This window comes from Notamacropus eugenii, chromosome 2 (assembly GCF_028372415.1).
Source record: "Notamacropus eugenii isolate mMacEug1 chromosome 2, mMacEug1.pri_v2, whole genome shotgun sequence".
Classification (NCBI taxonomy): domain Eukaryota; kingdom Metazoa; phylum Chordata; class Mammalia; order Diprotodontia; family Macropodidae; genus Notamacropus; species Notamacropus eugenii.
In genome coordinates, this window is record NC_092873.1 from 320,211,072 (window position 1) to 320,230,403 (window position 19,332).

The window sequence follows — 19,332 nt, forward strand, 5'->3', positions numbered from 1 at the left end:
GGGCTGCAGTTAGGTAGTCCAGTGGGAAGAATGCTGGGCCTGGGGTCACAAGACCTGAGTTCAAATCTGACTTCAGACACTTATTAGTTATGTGACAATGGGCAAGTCACTTAATCATGTTTGCTTCAGTTTCCTCATAAAAAAAGTAAATGACAAACCACACCAGTACCTTTACCAAGAAAACCCCAAATGGGGTCATGAAAAGTCAGACATGGCTAAAAAATGACTGAACAAAGCAAAAAATGTAATGAAAGATATTTCAAGAGATAATCTGAAAGTAAAACAAAATAGATTCAGAGAAAATACACACAAGAACCTTACAAAAATTATACAACAGAAGAGAAATCTCATGAAGCAAAAGTGGTTCATATTTTCCTTTTGTTCTGTTTCTTCTTTTGCAACATGACTAATGTGGAAATATATTTAACATGATTAAACATATATAACCTATATCAAATTATTTACCATCTTAGGGAAGGAGGGAGGAAAAAAATTTAGAACTCAAAATTTTCCAAAAAAAAATGTTACTGTCTTTACATGTAATAAAATAAAATAAAATGCTAAGGAGATGGGAGGGGAGGATAAATGAGTAAGATCTAGAGGGGAGGATGAGGGAATAAGTAATGGAGGGATTTATAGAAGGGTGTTTAGATTAATTGGAGTGGGAGGATAAGGGAAGGATCCTTGGAGGGAGGATAGGTTAAGCAACAGGAGGGCAAGGTAGCAGGTAGAAGTAAAGTAGAGGAGTTAGGAGGAATAGGAAGTAAGAGAAATGCACAAATAAAAACAAAGATCAGAAGTAGAATTTGTAAGGAAAAGTACATGTCTATACATGTATGTATGTATGTATGTATATATATGTCAATATCTATATGTAAATATATCCACATTTAATTGTAGCCTTCAGGAGGGGGGAGGGGGAAAATAAAGTTAAAAGTGCACAGCAGAGAACAAAAGAAAACTTACATGGAAGCAAAGAAAAGTAAAATATAATATTTATTATATAGGTTTTCTTGAAATGGAAATTTATTGCTATATATTTTGAATCCTCTCTTACATTGTGCTGTGTATATGAAATTTTCTTTTATTTTGTATTTGTTTCAATATTCAAGTTTATAATGTTTCTTATTCTTTTCTTATTATGTATTTATGTTTTAGTAATACAAAAAGAAAATTGTTTTTACATGTAATTGGAAAAAATAAAATACCATTTAAAATTTTTTAAAATGTCTCAAAACATATTTTAGAATGATGGAATCAAGAAAAGGTGGAGGTAAAACATTTTCCCAGGCTAAAAAAACCTTAAGAGGTCAGCATGAAAAGTGTGTGGCATCTGGGTGGTAGCCTGCCCAGTTTTGGGAGTTGTCAGCCCAGAGACAGTAAGGAGGTCAGGAAGAGTTTACAGGGGACTCTATACTGGCACTGGCTACAGCTGGTACTGATGGGCAACTCTATTATCCATACAGAGTTCTGGGTTGCAGTTCTGGGATGGAAAGGAGTGCTTATGGTTGGTCACAAGGGAGCAGGGGCCCTGGTCACAGTGCCAAAGCAAAGAGGAGCTTTAGCACTTGTGGCTTTAGGGTATTAGGGTATCAGGGACCTTTCCTGAGCAAACACTGGAGCACAGACCAAGAGAACAGAGACCACACTTTTCCCAGGACCAAACCACTATGGAAGCACCAAAAACTTGCAGACCCCCAGAACTAGCTCTGAAAATAGAAGCACAAAAAAAGCCTGAAGCTTTGTTCAGTGCCTTCCGACTCCAGGTAAGCAGAGCTAAACTGTAACGTAAAGTTCAAAGTGAAAAAAAAAAATAGGCTAGAAAAATGAGCAAACAATAACCCCCCGCCCCCCAAAAAAAAGTGAACTGACCATAAAAAGCTACTATGGTGGCAGGGAATACCAAGACATTAACTCAGAAGACAACAATGTGAAAACAGAGTCCCAAAAAAGCCTCAAGGAAAAATGCTAAGAATTCTTGGAAGAATTAAAGTGATAAGAGTGATAGAAGAAAAACTGGGAAAAGAAATGAAAGTGATGCAAAAAATTATGGAAAGAGAATTAACACCTTGGATTTTGAAAAAGGCACAAAATACTGAAGAAAATAATACCTTAAAAAAATAGAATTTTCACTGAAGAGAAGAGCTCCTTAAAAGGTGAATTGGCCAAATAGAAAAGGAAATACAAAAATTCATTAAAGGAAAGAACTTCTTAAAAAGCAGAATTGGCCAAATGAAAAATGACATACAAAAGCTCACTGAGGAAAATAATTCCTTAAAATTTAGAATTAGGTAAGCAAAAGCTAATAACTCCATGAGACATCAAGAAACAATAAAATAAAGTCAAAAGAATGAAAAAATAGAAGAAAATGTGAAATATCTTGTAGGAAAAACAACTGACCTGGAAAATAGATCAAAGAGAGATAACTTAAGAATTATTAAACTACCTGAAAGTTATGATCAAAAAAAGAACCTAGACATCATAATTACCAGAGAAAACTGCCTTGACACCTTAGATCCATAAGTTAAAATAGAAATTTAAAAATCCACTGATTACATCCCAAAAGAGATCCTAAAATGCAAACTCCCAGGAATATTATAGTCAAATTCCAGAACTCCAAAGTCAAAGAGAAAATACTGAAATCAGTCAGAAAAAAAAATGATTTAAATATCATGAAGCCACAATCAGGATTACTCAAAATTTAGTGGCTTCCACATTAAATGAGTGAAGGGATTAGAATATGATATTCTGGAAGGCAAAGGAGATAGGATTACAACCAAGAATGACCTACCCAGCAAAACTGAGTATAATCCTTCAGGGGAAAAAAATGGATAATTAATAAAATAGAGAACTTACAAGCATTCCTGATGAAGAGAACAGAATTGAATAGAAAAAGTGACATTTGAATACAAGACTCAAGAGAAGCATAAAAAGGTAAAAAGTGTAATCATAAGGAACTCAATAAAATGAAACTGTTCACATTCTTACATGGAAAGATGATGCTTCAGAACTTTAAAATTATTAAGGTACTTAAAAGGAGTTTACACAGAGGGCATGGGTATATTGATTATGTTGGAATGATGTCCAAAAAAAAAATGAAAAAGGGAGAAAGGGAGATGCACCAGGAAAAGGGGAAAGGGAGAGGTAGAGTAGGGACATTTTTCTCACATAAAAGAGGCATGAAAGGAAGAACACTTTTACAATAGAAGAGAAAATGGGAGGGGCTGGGGCCAGATAGCAGGCAACACTTGAACCTCAGACTCACTGGAATTGGTTCAAAGACAGAAGAATACATACATATACACATACTTTCAGTTATATATAGAAATTATAGAATTTTTTTAAGAGGGGAAGGGATAAGAAATGGGGGGGTTTGATAAAAGAAAGGGCAGATTAAGGGAGGCAGTGGTTAGGAGCAAAATAGACTTTTGAGGACAGGATAAAAAGTGAGAGAGGAAAAAACAGAAGAAAATGGGATAGATGGAAATATACAGTTAGGAATCAAAACTGTGAATGTGAATGGGATCATTTCACCCTTAAAATGGAAACAAGATAGCAGAATACATTAGAAACCAGAATCCAACAATATGTTGTGTACAAGAGACACACTTGAAACTGGGAGACTCAAACAGAGTTAAAATATAGGGCTAGAGCAGAATTCAATATGTTTCAGCTGAAGTTTAAAAGGCAGGAGTAGGAATCATCATCTAAGACAAGGCAAAAGCAAAAACAGCTAATTAAAAGATAATCAGGGAAACTACATCATGGCTAAAAGGTACCATACACAATGAAATCAAAAAATTTTACATCAAGTTTCTTTAAAAGTCTGATTTCTCAAATACATACTAAGTACAGAACTGAGTCAAACTTACAAAAATAAGAGCCATTCCTTTAGTGATAAGTCGTCAAAATGATATAAAGAGGCAGGTTTCAAAAGGAGTCAAAGCTATCTATTATCATACGAAAAAATGCTCTAAATTACCGTTGACTAGAGAAATGTAAATTAGAACAATTCACATAATACTATCTTATACCTATCAGAAATAACAAATGCTGGAGGGGATAAGGGAAAAATAGGTACACTAACAAACTGCTAGTGGAGTAGTGAACTGGTCCAACCATTCTGGAGAATTATTTGGAACTAGACCCAAAGGGTTATAAAACTATGCATGTTTTTGACTCAGCAATATTACTAGTAGGTCCCTACCCACAAGAGATCAAATAAAAAGGAAAAGTAGATATATACAGACATACATATATTTATAAAAGCTCTTTTTGTAGTGGCTAAGAATTGGAAATCAAGGGGATGCTCATCAATTGGGGATGGCTGAACAAATGGTGGCATATAATTGTTACAAGGAGGGTGGTTTCAGAAAAATGTGTCAATATGAACTATATGAACTGATGCAAAGTGAAGTGAGAACCAGGAGATCATTGTGCACAATAACAGCAGTGCCCTAATGACAATGAACTGTGGAAGACTTGGCTACTGTGGTCAATACAATTATCTAAGACAATTTCAAATGCTCATGATGGAAAAAAAATGCTAGCCACCTCCACAGAGAGAACTGATGAACTCCGAGTGCAAACCGAAGTGTAATTTTCTCATTTTATTGTTCTTGCTCTTAAAAAATACGGCTAATATGGAAATACGTTTTGCTTGATTTCACATGTATAACTGATATCATATTGTTTGCCTTCTCAGTGGGTGGGGGGTAGGAGAGAGAATGTGGAACTCAAGATTTAAAAAGAAAAGGCTAATAAATAAATAAATAAATCATAAACTAAAATGTTTAAAAATAGAATTAAAACCCTTTCAGATTATTTACTGAAGTTTTACAGGGCAGAATAAAGCAGAGATAAGTGTATATGTGGGTGTGTATGTGTATATATATATATATATATATATATATATATATATATATATATATATATATATATATATATATATATATATAAGCATACCTACGTATAAATATGTGTGTATATAGAAAGTGACTGGCAACATTTTTATATTCATGACAAATGTGAAGGAAAAGCAAGTTCAGAGTTCAAACATAATGACAAAGGTTTCTAAATATTATTAAGACAAATAGACAATAAACAAGGTTTGGCAAAAAGCGTTTCAACTTTCTGATATGAGAAGTTTGCAGGGTAAGAGCTTCAAGAACTGGAGGGTATGGACAGGAGAATGTCACCCAAAAGGACCTGAAATTGGATTATCAGTCATGTAAAAGGTTACAGAAGCTAAAAAGACTCAGTAAAAGCAGGCAGTCATGGAATTAAGTTAGGATGTTGCTCTGAGCATCACAGCACTGATTGCTATTTTGCTATGAGAAACAAGTGAAAGGTGAAAGAAGTGACTATGTAGGCATTAAGAGAAAGATAAGGTAAAAGGCCCAAGAAGCCTGATGATGCTGACTACAGAGATCAAAGAATCCAAGGCATGAAATGCCAGATCCCCTAATATACCCCTGGCTGAAGTCTTTGGAGATGTCACTCTATCAAGGACTACAGCAGCTTCTTTCCCCTGATTCAGAACTCTTATCTCCACCATATGACAGAGAATTCATTTGAATAATCCCTGACACAAGACATTCCATCTTTTATGCAAGGTTTACCTGCCTGAAATCAATTGTGGTCATGTGCCCTAGATCCTCCTGACATTCTACACTGATTATTTTCTTTCAGGTTGAGTATAAGACTTATGCAATAATTTCCTTTAGATTAGAAAAAAATAAGTTCAAGATTTAAGGGATCTAGAAAGGAGAATGCCCAATTTGAAGCATAAGGGACACGAAAAGAATTGTATAGTCTACAAAGCTTGGTAAACTATTCTGAAAGAAACTAATACTTAGTATTAAAGGATATGGTAGTGAAGATGAGGGTAAAAAAATTTGCAAAAATAAAAATGTGCACATCTTATAGCATAGTGCCAGTGAGATACTGGCTAGAAATGTACTAAAATTATCCAGTACTAATTAAAAATTTTTTTAAATTAAATTTTTTTAAATATACAGTATTAAACTTTTTTAGAAATTTCTTTTAATTTTAAAAATTAAAAAAATAATTTTAAAAACCAAGTTTAGGAAAGAATCATGTCTTTCTAGCAAGATGAGACTTTCAAAAGACTAGAAACACAACATAACAGATAAAGAGTTCTTTCTTTGTTTATGCTTTTAAGAAAACTAAATTAGAAAGCTAAAGTGAAACTTTGGCACCTATAAAAGTCATTGTTTTGGGTGACTTGCTAAGTTGTCAGTAGAAGCATTTAAGGATGAGACATCTTGCATAAGTTTTGAAATAAAGACCCACCCTCCTTGAATCAGTCACAATCAATCAATAAGCATGTAATTAATCAACTACTACATGTCAAGTACTGAATTAGGTATTGGGGATACATGACAAAAATAAAAGCCCTTTGCCCTCAAAGAGCTGATACTGCATCAAGAAATACAATAGACACACATATAAATCTATACAATATAAATACAAGGTGATTTCAGATGTGGGAAACATGCTAGAAACGGGAAGGGCAGAAGAGGCCTCACTTAGGAAGTGTAACTTAAACTGAGCCATAAAGAAAGCTAGAGATTCTAAGAGATGGACTAGAGGAGAGAGTGAATTCCAGGCATGTAGGACAGCCTGAACAAAGGCTCAGAGAGAACATGGAATGTTGTGTGTGATGGATGGTAAATAGGTCAGTTTGGCTGGACAGTAGAGCATGTGAAAGGAAGTAACATGATAAGTCTGTAAAGAGTGGCTTCAGAGAGATTATGAAGGGCTTTAAATGACTAACAGTAATTTATATTTGACCGTATAGGCAACAGGGACAAAGGACCATCAAACTTATGTTTTAATAACATCATTTTGGCAGTTGTGTGGAGGATAGATTGGAGAGAAAATGAATTCTTCCTGCTTTATGAATGTCTTAACCAAAGTAAGAGTAATTATTCCTTACATTTGATAGCAGTAACCTGCTTTTCTAAAGTATTTGTCTCATTTCGATTCTTCTAGGAAATTCTGAACTGAGGGAAGCAGAAAAATGCAGAGGAAAGAAGCGTGGATTTGGAGTCAGCAGACCAGGGTTCAAATCTAGCTCTAGAACTTATTACTTGTATGGCTTTGGGCAAATCACACTGTCTAGGCTTCATTAGTTTCTTCATTTATAAAGTGAGGGAGTAGGAAGAGCTAGGTGACTTATGAAGTCCCTGTGACTTTCCCACACATAGCAGTATATGCTTAAGGATTGTATTATCTTATAATTTTTAAATTAAGCCTGTGAAAAACCCTCATTGTAAGAGCAAAATTAAATCGGCACGTTTACTATTAATCTGGCATGTATATTCATCCCAGAAAACTAGAAAGGCTATCTTTATGTATATTTCACAATTTCTTATGGTTCCTATTATTTGCATGAAAAAAATCCCTACCTTTCTCTGTAACAGAGTTACAGTGAAGATACTGTGTATTTTAAGAACAAACATCTTATTTCCTTAAAACTAAATTAACATTTTTTATTTTGGTCTGGGTCTATGATTTCATTCGCATAGTGAACTTGGAGTGAGGAAACTCCCTCTCCCAATGCAGAACTATCCTGTAACTTCTAATCTTAGAGGCACACGGGGCATTGTCTTCTTGACCCTGAGCAGGTTCTCTATTCACTACACCTTGCTGATTCCTAAAACTCAGAAGCATCATATAAATCCAGTGCTAAACCAACAATTCCACACTTATTTCCAACTAAACTTCACTTCAGGGAGTATAATAAACTTATTGTATAGTGATAGATGAAGTCATAATTTGGGCATTGCTAATTCCTCCTTAAAGAGAGATTAAAGTTGAATCACACTTCATTTAACAAATCCTAGAATTCTCCACTACAGTCTAAATAATTTTACACTTAAATCAGAAAGCTGGTCAGATGTTGAAGTAATAGAAGTTTAGTTACAGAATCTTATTCTAAGAGATAATTTAGAGAAATAACTGAGCATCAAAAAAGGTTCATGGCTGTCAAACTCATTTTCAGGCCCTAACCTTTAACATCTACTGATAACTACCTCGTATTGACGGCATTCACAGCAGTTCCCTTCTTGACACTCATCCTTCAAGACGGGGCACCCAAATGTTGTGTTTAAAGGACACAACACGAACTGAATTCAGATTTTAGCTGGCTGAATCAGGAAAAGCCATCTTCTGCCACTAACCTCAAAGGGAAAAAAAACACAATTCTAAATCCTTGGCAAAAGCTAGAACATATCTGTTAACTGGTAATGAAGAGTACCTAATGCTCAGGTCAGCTTTGTCTTCCTTCTTTGCTAACAGAGAACACTCTCCAATCTCTGCAGCTTCTGCTGTTCCCCTCTCCCCAGACAAAGTCAAATGGGATCTGTCATAAGCATCCCTACCATAGTATGGCTGCAGTATCCAGTTCCTAAAATCAGAGGAGTGCACGTAATCACCGTCAGTCTGAGCAGCTGTGCTAGCACACCCCTTCACACCATAAAATAGAGGCTTATCAGTATTTACTAAATCAGTTCTCTTCCTCGTGGCCCCCTCCCTGAAATCAGCTTAGTACACTGGCCCTTAAGTAAAAGACCATATCTTTTTTACAAAGTAAATTTCAGAAATGTTCTGCCTTAGTCTTGTAAACAGAACAGATGCCAAGGATAGAACCAGATATGTTATTATTTCAATTCCTTCTCTCTGTTTTTCTCTGGGAAGGGGAATAAAGAGACTCAGCATCCCATGGACCTCAGTAGATGGAAGAAAACTCCAGGAAAAAAATAACACATTAATTTACCTTTTTGCTTCCTGTCACCCTACTCTTTACCCACCTTCCCCTTCTACACACACACACACACACACACACACACACACACACACACACACACACACACACACACACACACACACAGTTCAGGACCACTGAAATTAGATATTAGCTTGTTCCTAAATCATAGGCCTAGAAACACTGCACTGAATGCTTAAACAACACTAGCTAAAGCAGCCAATGAAAAAATGCTGAGAAGAGAGAACCAGAGCCGGAGAAGAGGCAGACATACAGCGAGATAGACACACTGCACTGATCAGCAAATGCCGGTGGCTTCAAGACAGAAGAGGCAGGCAGCAAAATACACACATTGTTCTATGTATTGTGAGCACATATGTACACATCCACCACCCAACCTCTTACCCAAGGTGAGTCCCCTGTCCTGCTGCCCTAGTGTCCTTGCAAGCCCTGGGTTGCAACATTAAATCCCCAGCAGATTGTTGCTTCTCTCTTCAGAGCCCATAGCAGATTTGTATAGCAGTTCCAGTCTCCTGGGTGCTTCCACAGCACTAGATGGAGCAAGAGATGGAGGAAAGAGAGCATGTGTGTGCCAGCACAGCAGAAAAAGGAAAAAGGGCGTCCAGATGAAATGAAAGATGAACAAAAACTGCTAGTGGAAAGGGAGTTGGTCCTAGAGGAGAACGCTGGCCTGTACCATAGAGATGTATATGCATGGAGCTGTGACCCTAACTGTTACTTGTGCACAGCTCAGCTTCTCTCAGGCTAATTTCCATGAATGCAATTACATGGCTGGCCCCTCCCACTACTCCCCTATTCTCTGCCTCCTGGGGCTTGAGGAAGGGGGTTGGGGATGGAGAAAAATTCCTTGCTTCTCTTTCCCCCTCAGAAGCAAGAGTAGATGGTTGCTTTTACTGGGAGATATTAACCCTTACTTGGATACACTTGTATTATTGACTGAATAGAAAATAGGATGAGGGAATGCATCATCCATAAAGAGTAACACCATCCTCTGTCACTCCCCTCACCCACAAACCCAACGTGCTGCCTGCTACTCTGCACTATGTCAGCCGTGAACTGACACTGACCAGATTTCTAAAACAGAGTCAAAGGAGGTTTCAGGAAACAGTTTGCTTATTAACTAGATTCCGGAATATGCAGGAGATCATGTTAATGCTGCTCCTCCATCTCTTTTGAAGCAGGGATTATATTTTTATTTCACTTGCTATTAATGACTGAGGCAATGGCTTTCCTCCCCTTAAAAAAAAAAAAAGCTGCACTTTATGCATCGTAGTAAATTTTTGTCAGGGTGGGGATAAAGAAGCTTGTCTTGGGAACTGATACATAAGATGGCTGATGTTAGGAAACACAGCGAAAGTCTCATGTATACCACAACTCCCTTTCCCCTACACAATAAGAAAATTAGTTTTGAAAACTCTGTGATAGGTTGATGTGAAAGAGAGTGAGGAAATGGGGGAAAACAGCAACCAAAAATAAATGATATACCTTCCCAACAATGTTTCAGTATTCAGTACATTAATTCCCAAAACCATATCCAGACAGTACTGCTAAAAACCGAATCAGAGCTCTCACATTTCTAAGAATAAACTTCTTTTTCTCATTACAATACTAATGTGGCAAAATCAACCCTGTCTTCTCAATTACTTATTGAAGTTTCAATACTGCTTAGGACATAAATGGACCTCAATTATTATATATGTATCTTCATACTTGATCCAAACATTTTAGTTTTATATCCCAGCTTCTGTCTTTTAAGGAAGAGAGGATATTTTGAACTGGATGTCCCAAAGATATCTTAAACTTAAGATATCCAAAACTGAACTCATATTATCATTTACCTTGAGTCTATTCCTTTTTTGAATTTCCCTATTTCTGCTACCGCCATCTTTATAATCACTCAGGATAGCAACTTCAGTATCATCCTCAACTCCTCACTGTTATACATTACACATACACTCAGATGCCAAATCTTGTTTCTATCTTTAGGACATCCCTCAGATCTATCCCCATTTCTCCACTCACACAGCCACTACCCTAGTTTCAAGTGCTCATAATCCTACATCTGGACTACTGCAATGGCCCTAGTTGGTCTCTCTGCTTCAAGTCTCTCTGTTCTCTGAGCTACCTTTCATAATGCTGCTAAATTGAATTCCCGAAAGCACAAATCTGACAATGTCATTCTCCTACTAATAAACTCTGGCTGTCTATATACCTCGACAATAAAATATTCAAAACTCTTTACAACTTGCCCCCAACCTGTCTTTCCAACCATCTTGCATATTATGAATACATTGGTCCAAATTAGCCTTCTTGATGTCCTACATATGTGGCACCCCATCTTCCATTCATTCATCATCCAAAAGCACATCTATTATCCAAAGGCACAAGCCTTTGCACCAGATGTCTCCATGGCTGGAATGTATTCCCTCCACACCTCCATTTTTTTGAATCTCTAATATTCTTCAAGGTTCAGCTCAAGTGTCACTCTTTACATGAACTGTTTCCTGGATCACTCAACTGGTAATGACTTCTTCCAAATTACATGGCATCTATTTTGTATGTAATTATATACATATATGTCATCTTCCCCAGTTAGACTGCAGTGGGCATAGTCTACTTTTGCTTTTATCTTTTTATCCTCAGGGCCTAGCTCAGTGTTTGGCACATAATAGGGGCTTAATAAATACTTGTTAATTGACTGATATTGAGAGATATCAAAGTTTTTTTTTAAGGAATCATAACAACTCTGCAAAAGCCAAAAGGGACCACTGAGTTCATTTACAGAAAATAAAATAAAATGTAATCTCCCATAACCACTTCAACAGAAGCTTAAAATAAGTCCAGAAGCCCAACTCTGACATGAAACTGTCTCTGTCTTTCTGTCACCTCCTTCTTGCATTTCTTTTGTTGGCCCCCTACCACTACCCTATGACAGTTTCCCCTCTTTCCACTCCAAAATAACTGCTTATTTCCTATCATTTAATCTCAGCGGCCCCTTTTTATTCCTCTCTACCCATGCAGACCCACCAATATCCTTTCTAACCCTTAAGTTCCAGTTTAACACTTTCTTCCATGAAGCCTCTTCCCTAATGATTCCAGCTTACACTGATCTTCTCTAATATCTTTTGCACTTATCTACTCTACAAGCAACACCTTAATAATATGTATGGTCTTGTTTCCAGTTTGTATCTCACAATTTAGCATTTTTTATACACTATCTTGTACATTAATTATTTCAAGTGAAAAGAACTGTGGTATGGTGATAACAATAAAGCATCTGCAGTCAGGAGTTCAAGTCTCAGCTCTGACATTTGTTAGCTGTGTGACCAGGCATAAGACACATCTGAGTCTCAATTCCCTCTATAAAATGGAACTAATAATGAATAAATGAATGAATGGCACTAATTAGGCATTATGTCCCAAGAATGTACTAAGGGCTGGCATCTCCTTTCTTCAAGGAACTTACATTCTAATGAGTGAGATAAAGCAATTAGAGGATTAGGGAAGTGACAAGGGAACATGAGTGGAACATGAGAGAATCTAATGACATATCTTTTCCTGAACCAACAGTAAGTACTGATTTGATTATAATTCTCAGAGCAATAGGTAGATATAGGGAAGGGGGAAGAAAGGGAACGGGGAAGAAAGGGAAGGTGAAGACCATTCAGGGGTGGATGGCTTGAAGCTTGGTCCAGTAATCTAGGGTAACCAAGATATAACGAGCTATGTGAGTTTGGTCTCACTGATACACCAATGTCCCAGGGTAGAAGGTCCAAAGAAGAGTAGATTAAACTCCCAGAGTATGGTCCCCAGACTTTCAGTGTTCAGAGGGCACCACATTAGAGCACAAGGCAAGAAGATGATAACATAAGGCTAGAAGCATGAAAGCAGTCATGAATACCAATGAAAGGCAAGATCTTGCTTTCTCTTCCACATGGTACCTCTGTCCCTTACTATTCTTTAGAATAGTACTTAGTCCAGTATCTCCTTTGTTCAGTCTAGGAGACTTGGTCCAGTGACTTATGTTGTCCTGCCATTGCCATCATACTGCTGCTAGGTTACATTCCTGCAGTTCTCAGCCCAGCCTAGGAATTCCTGACCTCTCTACTGTTGACTCACTCAACTGTCATTTCTGGGATCATATAGTTAGTTTCCTGAAGAGTTGAGAGATAAAATGATTTCTCCTCCAGAGAAATGAGTGATGTATTAGGTTGATCTTGTTAGACTGGTTTTCCTCCTCTTTTTTATTTTTTTGTTATAAGGGATGGCTTTCCCAAAAGTGAGGTGAACAGTATATTCATAAGTGTAGATGATGTAAAAACAAAAGGTATCACTAAGAGTTTGTTTTAGAAAAGGAAAAAAAAATACTGTTTCCAGGAAAAGTTAAGTGGTGAATAAGGAGGCTTTGCACTTTCCTTGCAAATGAATCCAGCTTTACTGACACAGAGTCATTCTACTATTCCTGTTTAGTTCTATGTCCAATTTGCTGTCCATTTGGATTATTAGTTCTAGATATATGTAGTGAAATAGAATCCCTATAGACTCTCCATTCAACAGCACTCTAGGCAATGAATAATCTTTATCCACTTGATTTTTCCACTGTAGATGGTCAGGCAAAACTCTTTTGGGTGGCTACAGATCCCTTCCAAGAGTCTCTGTTCTGAGATGTGATGTCATTTACAAACAAGAACATCTATCTAGTGGACCTTCCATCCACAGAGTGTCTCTTCAATTTAAACTCTGCACTGTATCTCTTCTGCCACAATGGCAAACATCTTTGTCAAGTTTGTATTTCCCTCCTTTATGCTTTGCCCAGCATTTATGCTCAGAAGGTAATTGTAAAAGACTTTTTCACTTGTTATATTTTTCAAGGAATTTTGAGTGATTTTGAGATATGGATGGTAAATTTCTTGTTAGAATATCTTTAAGGTGGTATTTTACTTTGTCAAACTACCAAATTAATTTTTTAATAATCATCAACAATAAGTACAATGGAATATTGAGTTCTTTACATCTTTCAATCAATTGCAACATCTAAAGAAATGTGATGAATGATTCTAAGCAGTATTGTCTCATAAACGAGGGAGGATAAAATAATTTTAAAGAAAGCTTGGCAAGAGATCCAGCTAATAATAAGCAAAATCATCTTGGAGACACTTAAGAAGAAAAATGAAACAAAAAGAGGAAAAATGGAAAAGACTGAAAAAGGTTTTTGTTTAAAATGTTTCTATAACTTGTTCTTTACGATTTAGTTATTTTGTTTCCAATTAATTTTTAATCCTTTGTTCAAAGGCTTTATATTCAGTATATTTTTAATTGTATCATCATTATTAAATGATACATTTATTATTTCTGCTTTTCTGCATTTTTTCAGTCAGGCATTTATGCCCAATGCATGGTTAATTTTTTTTTAAAGATACTGCATATGGCTCCCAAGTTATAAAGAATACAAAGATTAAAGAGATGATAGGATTATAATATTGTTATATTATTGCATTAATAGAACCATATTATTAATAATATAATATTATAACATAATTTTTAAAAACTAATACAGTTAACAATATATTATTAGTATATGACACTGTATAATATATCCCAAAGATTAAAAAGCTCTCTATTTGAGAAAGACAGGGGCAAACAGGCATGAAAGTCCTCATAGCTATTGTCAGAAAATATACAGGACATCATCAGATCATGGGAAAGCCACTTAACCATCCTGTGCCTCAGTTTCGTCACCCATAAAATGATGCTAATAATAACATCTGCCTAACAAGGTTGCTGTGGAGATCAAATGAGATAACATATGTAAAACACTTTGCAAACCTTAAAGTGCTACCTAAATCCTAGGTACATCATTCTGAAAAGCATCTTGAAAAGATTCCAAAGGAGGAAGAAAACAGAAATGGTAAAGTTATGTGATCACCAAACTACCCTACACACACTGACACTAAATGAACCTGATTGATATTTGTCTTCTTTTCATGAGTATGACATTTAAAGGGAACTAAAGCTCAGTACATGGACATTGCATAAAAGAAACTCCCATATAGAAGCTCTCAAACATTGACTATAAACAATTTCTAAGAGACTTTCTAGCTCTAAAATTTTATAATTCTATGAAGAATAAAGAATTCCTTTAGTTGCTTTTAACAAGTCCATCCTAGTTAATCTCATTAAGGCATTAGTCACAAAATTCTTTTACACTTCATGAAAGCAGGCTACTATACCTAAAAGTAAAGGTCAAAGACAATAATAGTTCAGAGAATCACAGAATTTTAGAGTTGGGGTGAAAAAGAGTCTTAGAAATGGTCTAATCCAATCTCAGTTTACAGGTAAGGATATTGAGGCCTAGAGACACTGTGACTTCTGAGATCACACAGCAAATAAATTTCAATGTCAAGATGAGCACCAGGGATCTCTAACCTCTCAGGCCAGGTCTCTTCCCACTGTACAATACTGTAAATACAACTTGATACCCTGGCATAATGAAGAACAACAGAAATAAAGGGACAAAAGGCTCACACTTCATATCTAGCCCTGAACCCACATTTCTATCTGCTTTTTGATATGGCATCTCAAACTGAACAAGTCCAAAATCAAATTCAATCTTTCTCCCTTAAAAGTCACTTCTTTCTTAACTGTTTCATTCTTCCAGTCACCCAGTTCACAAACTATAAGCCACTCTCAATCCTTCCTTCTTTCTCCCTCCATCACTTAGACAATGAATTATTAAGTCTTTCTGATTCTATCCCTTCCCACATTCTTCACGTCTGGCATTGGGTTCCTTCCTTGCATTCACACTACAACCACCTTAGCTCACTAGGCCCTTACTACCTCTCACCTAGAACATTTCAAAACCTGCTAATTAACTTCCCTATATACATTCTCTCCCATTTCCAATTCATCCTCCACATAGTAGCCACCAAAATGAAATTTCTAAAGTACAAGGCTGATCATCTAACATGTTCCACTACTTAACACAATAGTGAGTCCTTAATAATTCTTGTTAATTGATTGGATACCATTCCCCTACTCAAGAAGTTTCAGTGGTTCCCTACTGCCTTTAAATTAAAATGTAAACTCTTTTGTTAGGTATTTAAAGCCCCTGAGAACCAATCTATCCAGGCCAATCCCACTTTTTTCCCTCTCCTCTATGTTCAATGCAAACTATTCTACTTGCTGTACCCTATACATGACATTCCACCTCCAGCTGCATAAATTTGTTTGTAATGTTCTTCCTATTCACCACCATGCATTGGGACCCCTAGCTCCCCTCAGCGTTCCACTGAACTTACCAATTCATTCAAGAGTCTTTTCTAGATTTTCTCAGTTATCAGTGCCCCAACTCCCACCAAAAGAAAATCACCTTTTATTTTTTTGCTGAAGGTAGGAACCATCTCACTTTTAAGTCTATTGCCTCAAGGCCTAACATGAGGACTGCCATAAAGTAGGCACCTAATAAATGTTTATTAATTGATTCTCTATATTCATATTGCTACTACCCTAGCTTGAGTCTTCATTACCTCTTGCCTGGACTGTTGTAACAGTCTCTAATTTGTCTCTCTGACATCAGTTTCATCCCCCTTTAAACCACTCTATAAACCAGGTCCAGATTAATCACGATAGCCCTCAACCAAAAATTTTCTATTGATTCTCATTATCTACTGAATAATACCTTTGGTATTCAAGGTTCTCAACTACTGGGTCCCAATCTCTTCTCTCAATAAAGAATCAGTTTAACTCTACACTCAAATCCTCTGCCCCTCTGTCCTACCCTGATCATGCCTTGTCAAACCCCAACCTTACAATTACTCCCAACATCTACTGCCTTCACTCCTACTCATAGGCTGATGAAAAGGACTACAGAAAACCACAAAACTGGGCTAAATGGGTCCCACTACAAATTTGTTTAATATAATTTCAATCAGGTCCTCAGTGAAATAAAGAAATCCTTTTCCACCTCCCTAATCAATTTATAGTGCTCAAGGTGGCTATTCAAAACCTCTTCATGCCTCCTCACGCCTCCATGGCAAGGCCTCCCCCAACTAACTCATCTGAGGACCTTATTTCATAGTTGTTGTCTCTCTCATTAAAATCTGAGATCCAAGTGCTTTTACTTTTCATTGTATCCCCAGTGCTTGGCATAGTGCCTGGTACATAATAAATAATTTAACATTAATAAATGCTTTTTGATGGACTGTCTAGCCTTATCTCCTACTACTTCCCTTCGCATTTTCTCTTCTCTAGCCAAACAGAACTACCATCCCACTAAACTGAAACTATTGTTTCCTTGACCTGGAACACTCTCCCACCCCCAACTACCTGTTTCAATTCTAATCCTTCTTAAAGACTCAGCTCAAATTCTATCTCCCCTATACTCAAATAATTTTTCCTTCCTCTTTAGTACTATAGTACTTTGTGTTTCTCTTTCTGAATTTTTGTATACTTGAATATAAACTCCTTGACAGCAGACATTATTTTATATCTTCTCTTTGTATCCCTAGGTCTTAGGAGGATAATTGCTATCTATTTCGCACATAGTAGGCTTTTGACGAATTCTTATTGACTGATTTGTATAAACCATCTCCTTAGTTACATGTGTTTTATTCTTTGTATCCCCATCATACTTGGCATAGTACCTTGCACTGGCTCTAGGTAACATGATATAGATATGTATATTAGATTCAAGCTCCTTAAGAGCACAGACTGTCTTTTGCTTCTTTTTGTATTCTGAGTATTTAGCATGGTGGCTTATACATAGCAGTTATGTAATAAATGTTTATTGATTTGTTGTTCAGTTGCTTTCGGTCATATCTGACTCTTCATGACCCCATTTGGGGTTTCCTCAGCAAAGATACCGGAATGGTTTGTCATTTCCTTCTCCAGCTCATTTTACAGAGGAGGAAACTGAAACAAACAGAGTTAAGTGAGTTGCCCAGGGTCACAGAGCTAGTAAGTGTCTGAGGCCAGATTTGAACTCAGGAAGAAGAGTCTTCCTGACCCTAGGCCTAGAATTCTATCTACTATGCCATCTACATGTACATAAATAGACATGTAGATATATTTATGGTTTAAAAAACACTTCTTACAACAACCCTTCCAACACTGGCAGTTGTCATTAGTAGGCAGTATTATAATCTAATCTGATAGAACAGGAAACTGAGGCTTCATGAGGAAAAGTGATGATCACAGAAGCTAGTAAGTATTAGAGCCAAAATTTAAATCCAGGTCCCTTGACTCCAAGTGCAGTGTACTTCATGAAAGTTTAGTATTCTAATTTAAAAGACATTAACAACAACACTATACCCATTTTATGTGGCCCATTATTCCAAGATAAGAAAGAACTCACGAGATTTTTTCCCAAACGTAGAAAGAAGGCCCAGTTCTACTATACCATGTATCAAAAAGAAAAGGTCAAAGGCAAAACAAATAGAATTGAGAATAAAGATCGAAATATCCTTATTTTGTTTCAAATAGACATGAATTCCAACATTCATTCAGTAAATTTTTAATAAAGACATTGAGGAGGTTACATAACATTAAAAGGGTTTATTTTAATTAAGAAAAACAATGTACAAATTATTTATACTTGCTGATCTTAGTGGACGCTCATTACTGAAATAAATAAATTTCTAGATGGCCAGCAGGTAGATGAAACAATAATTTCCTGAGGGTTTGTGGGACTAAAAACAATACTGAAGAAAAGGATCTTATTTTAAACAGGATTTTCTAAGCTCTCTACATATGACTGATCTTAAAGGCAACATAAATAAACCTAGTAACGGCAACTTTGTTATCAATGTACTGTTAACATTTAACTTCTCCTCACTTCTGGAAACTCTGGGAATTGTCAGAGGAAACTCTATTTGTTTCACTTTTACATAACTCTAAATGCTACTATGCATATCCCCACAATATCCAGAGGCAGACAATTTTTTTTTATTTTCCAAATTTATTTATTTATTTGTTTTCAATTTTCAACAATCACTTACATAAGTTTTAAATTTTCTCCCTTTCCCTACCTCTCTCTCCCCAAGGCAGCACGAAATCTTGTATGGGCTCTACACATACATTCTTACTAAACACATTTTCACATTAGTCATGTTGCATATAAGAATTAAAATGAATGGGAGAAAGCATGAGAAAAACTAAACAGAACCAAATATAACAAAAGAAAAAATAGTCTGCTTCATTCTGTGTTCTGGTTCCATAGTTCTTTCTTTGGATGTGGATGGCATTTTCCATCATGAGTCCTTTGGAAATTTTTAGGTCTCTGCATTGCTGTGAAGGGTTAAGTCTATCAGAAACACTGCAGCTTTTACTGTGTACAATGTTCTCCTGGTTCTGCTCACTTCACTCAGCATCAGTTCATATAAGTCTATCCAAGTATTTCTGAAGTCCTCCTGTTAGTCATTTCTTATAGCACAACAGTATTCCATTACCACAATGGAATATTCATGTACCACAACTTGTTCAGCCATTCCCCAATTGATGGGCATTCCCTTGATTTTCAATTC

The 19,332-nt window shown here is 36.3% G+C and overlaps 1 protein-coding gene across 4 annotated transcripts in view; it reads right to left on the reverse strand.

Moving 5' to 3' along the window:
- CYTH1 (cytohesin 1) overlaps positions 1 to 19,332 on the reverse strand; it is a 168,580-nt gene that overhangs the window by 58,588 nt on the left and 90,660 nt on the right. Inside the window, exon 1 of one of the 4 annotated variants that reach the window (XM_072645187.1) lies at positions 8,061 to 8,148. The exons of the other annotated variants lie outside the window; for them this stretch is intronic. Within the exon in view, the coding sequence (XP_072501288.1) occupies positions 8,061 to 8,076 (16 nt within the window). The 5' untranslated portion in view covers positions 8,077 to 8,148. Of the gene's footprint in view, positions 1 to 8,060; positions 8,149 to 19,332 lie in introns of those variants that run through there. 4 annotated transcript variants of the gene reach the window in all.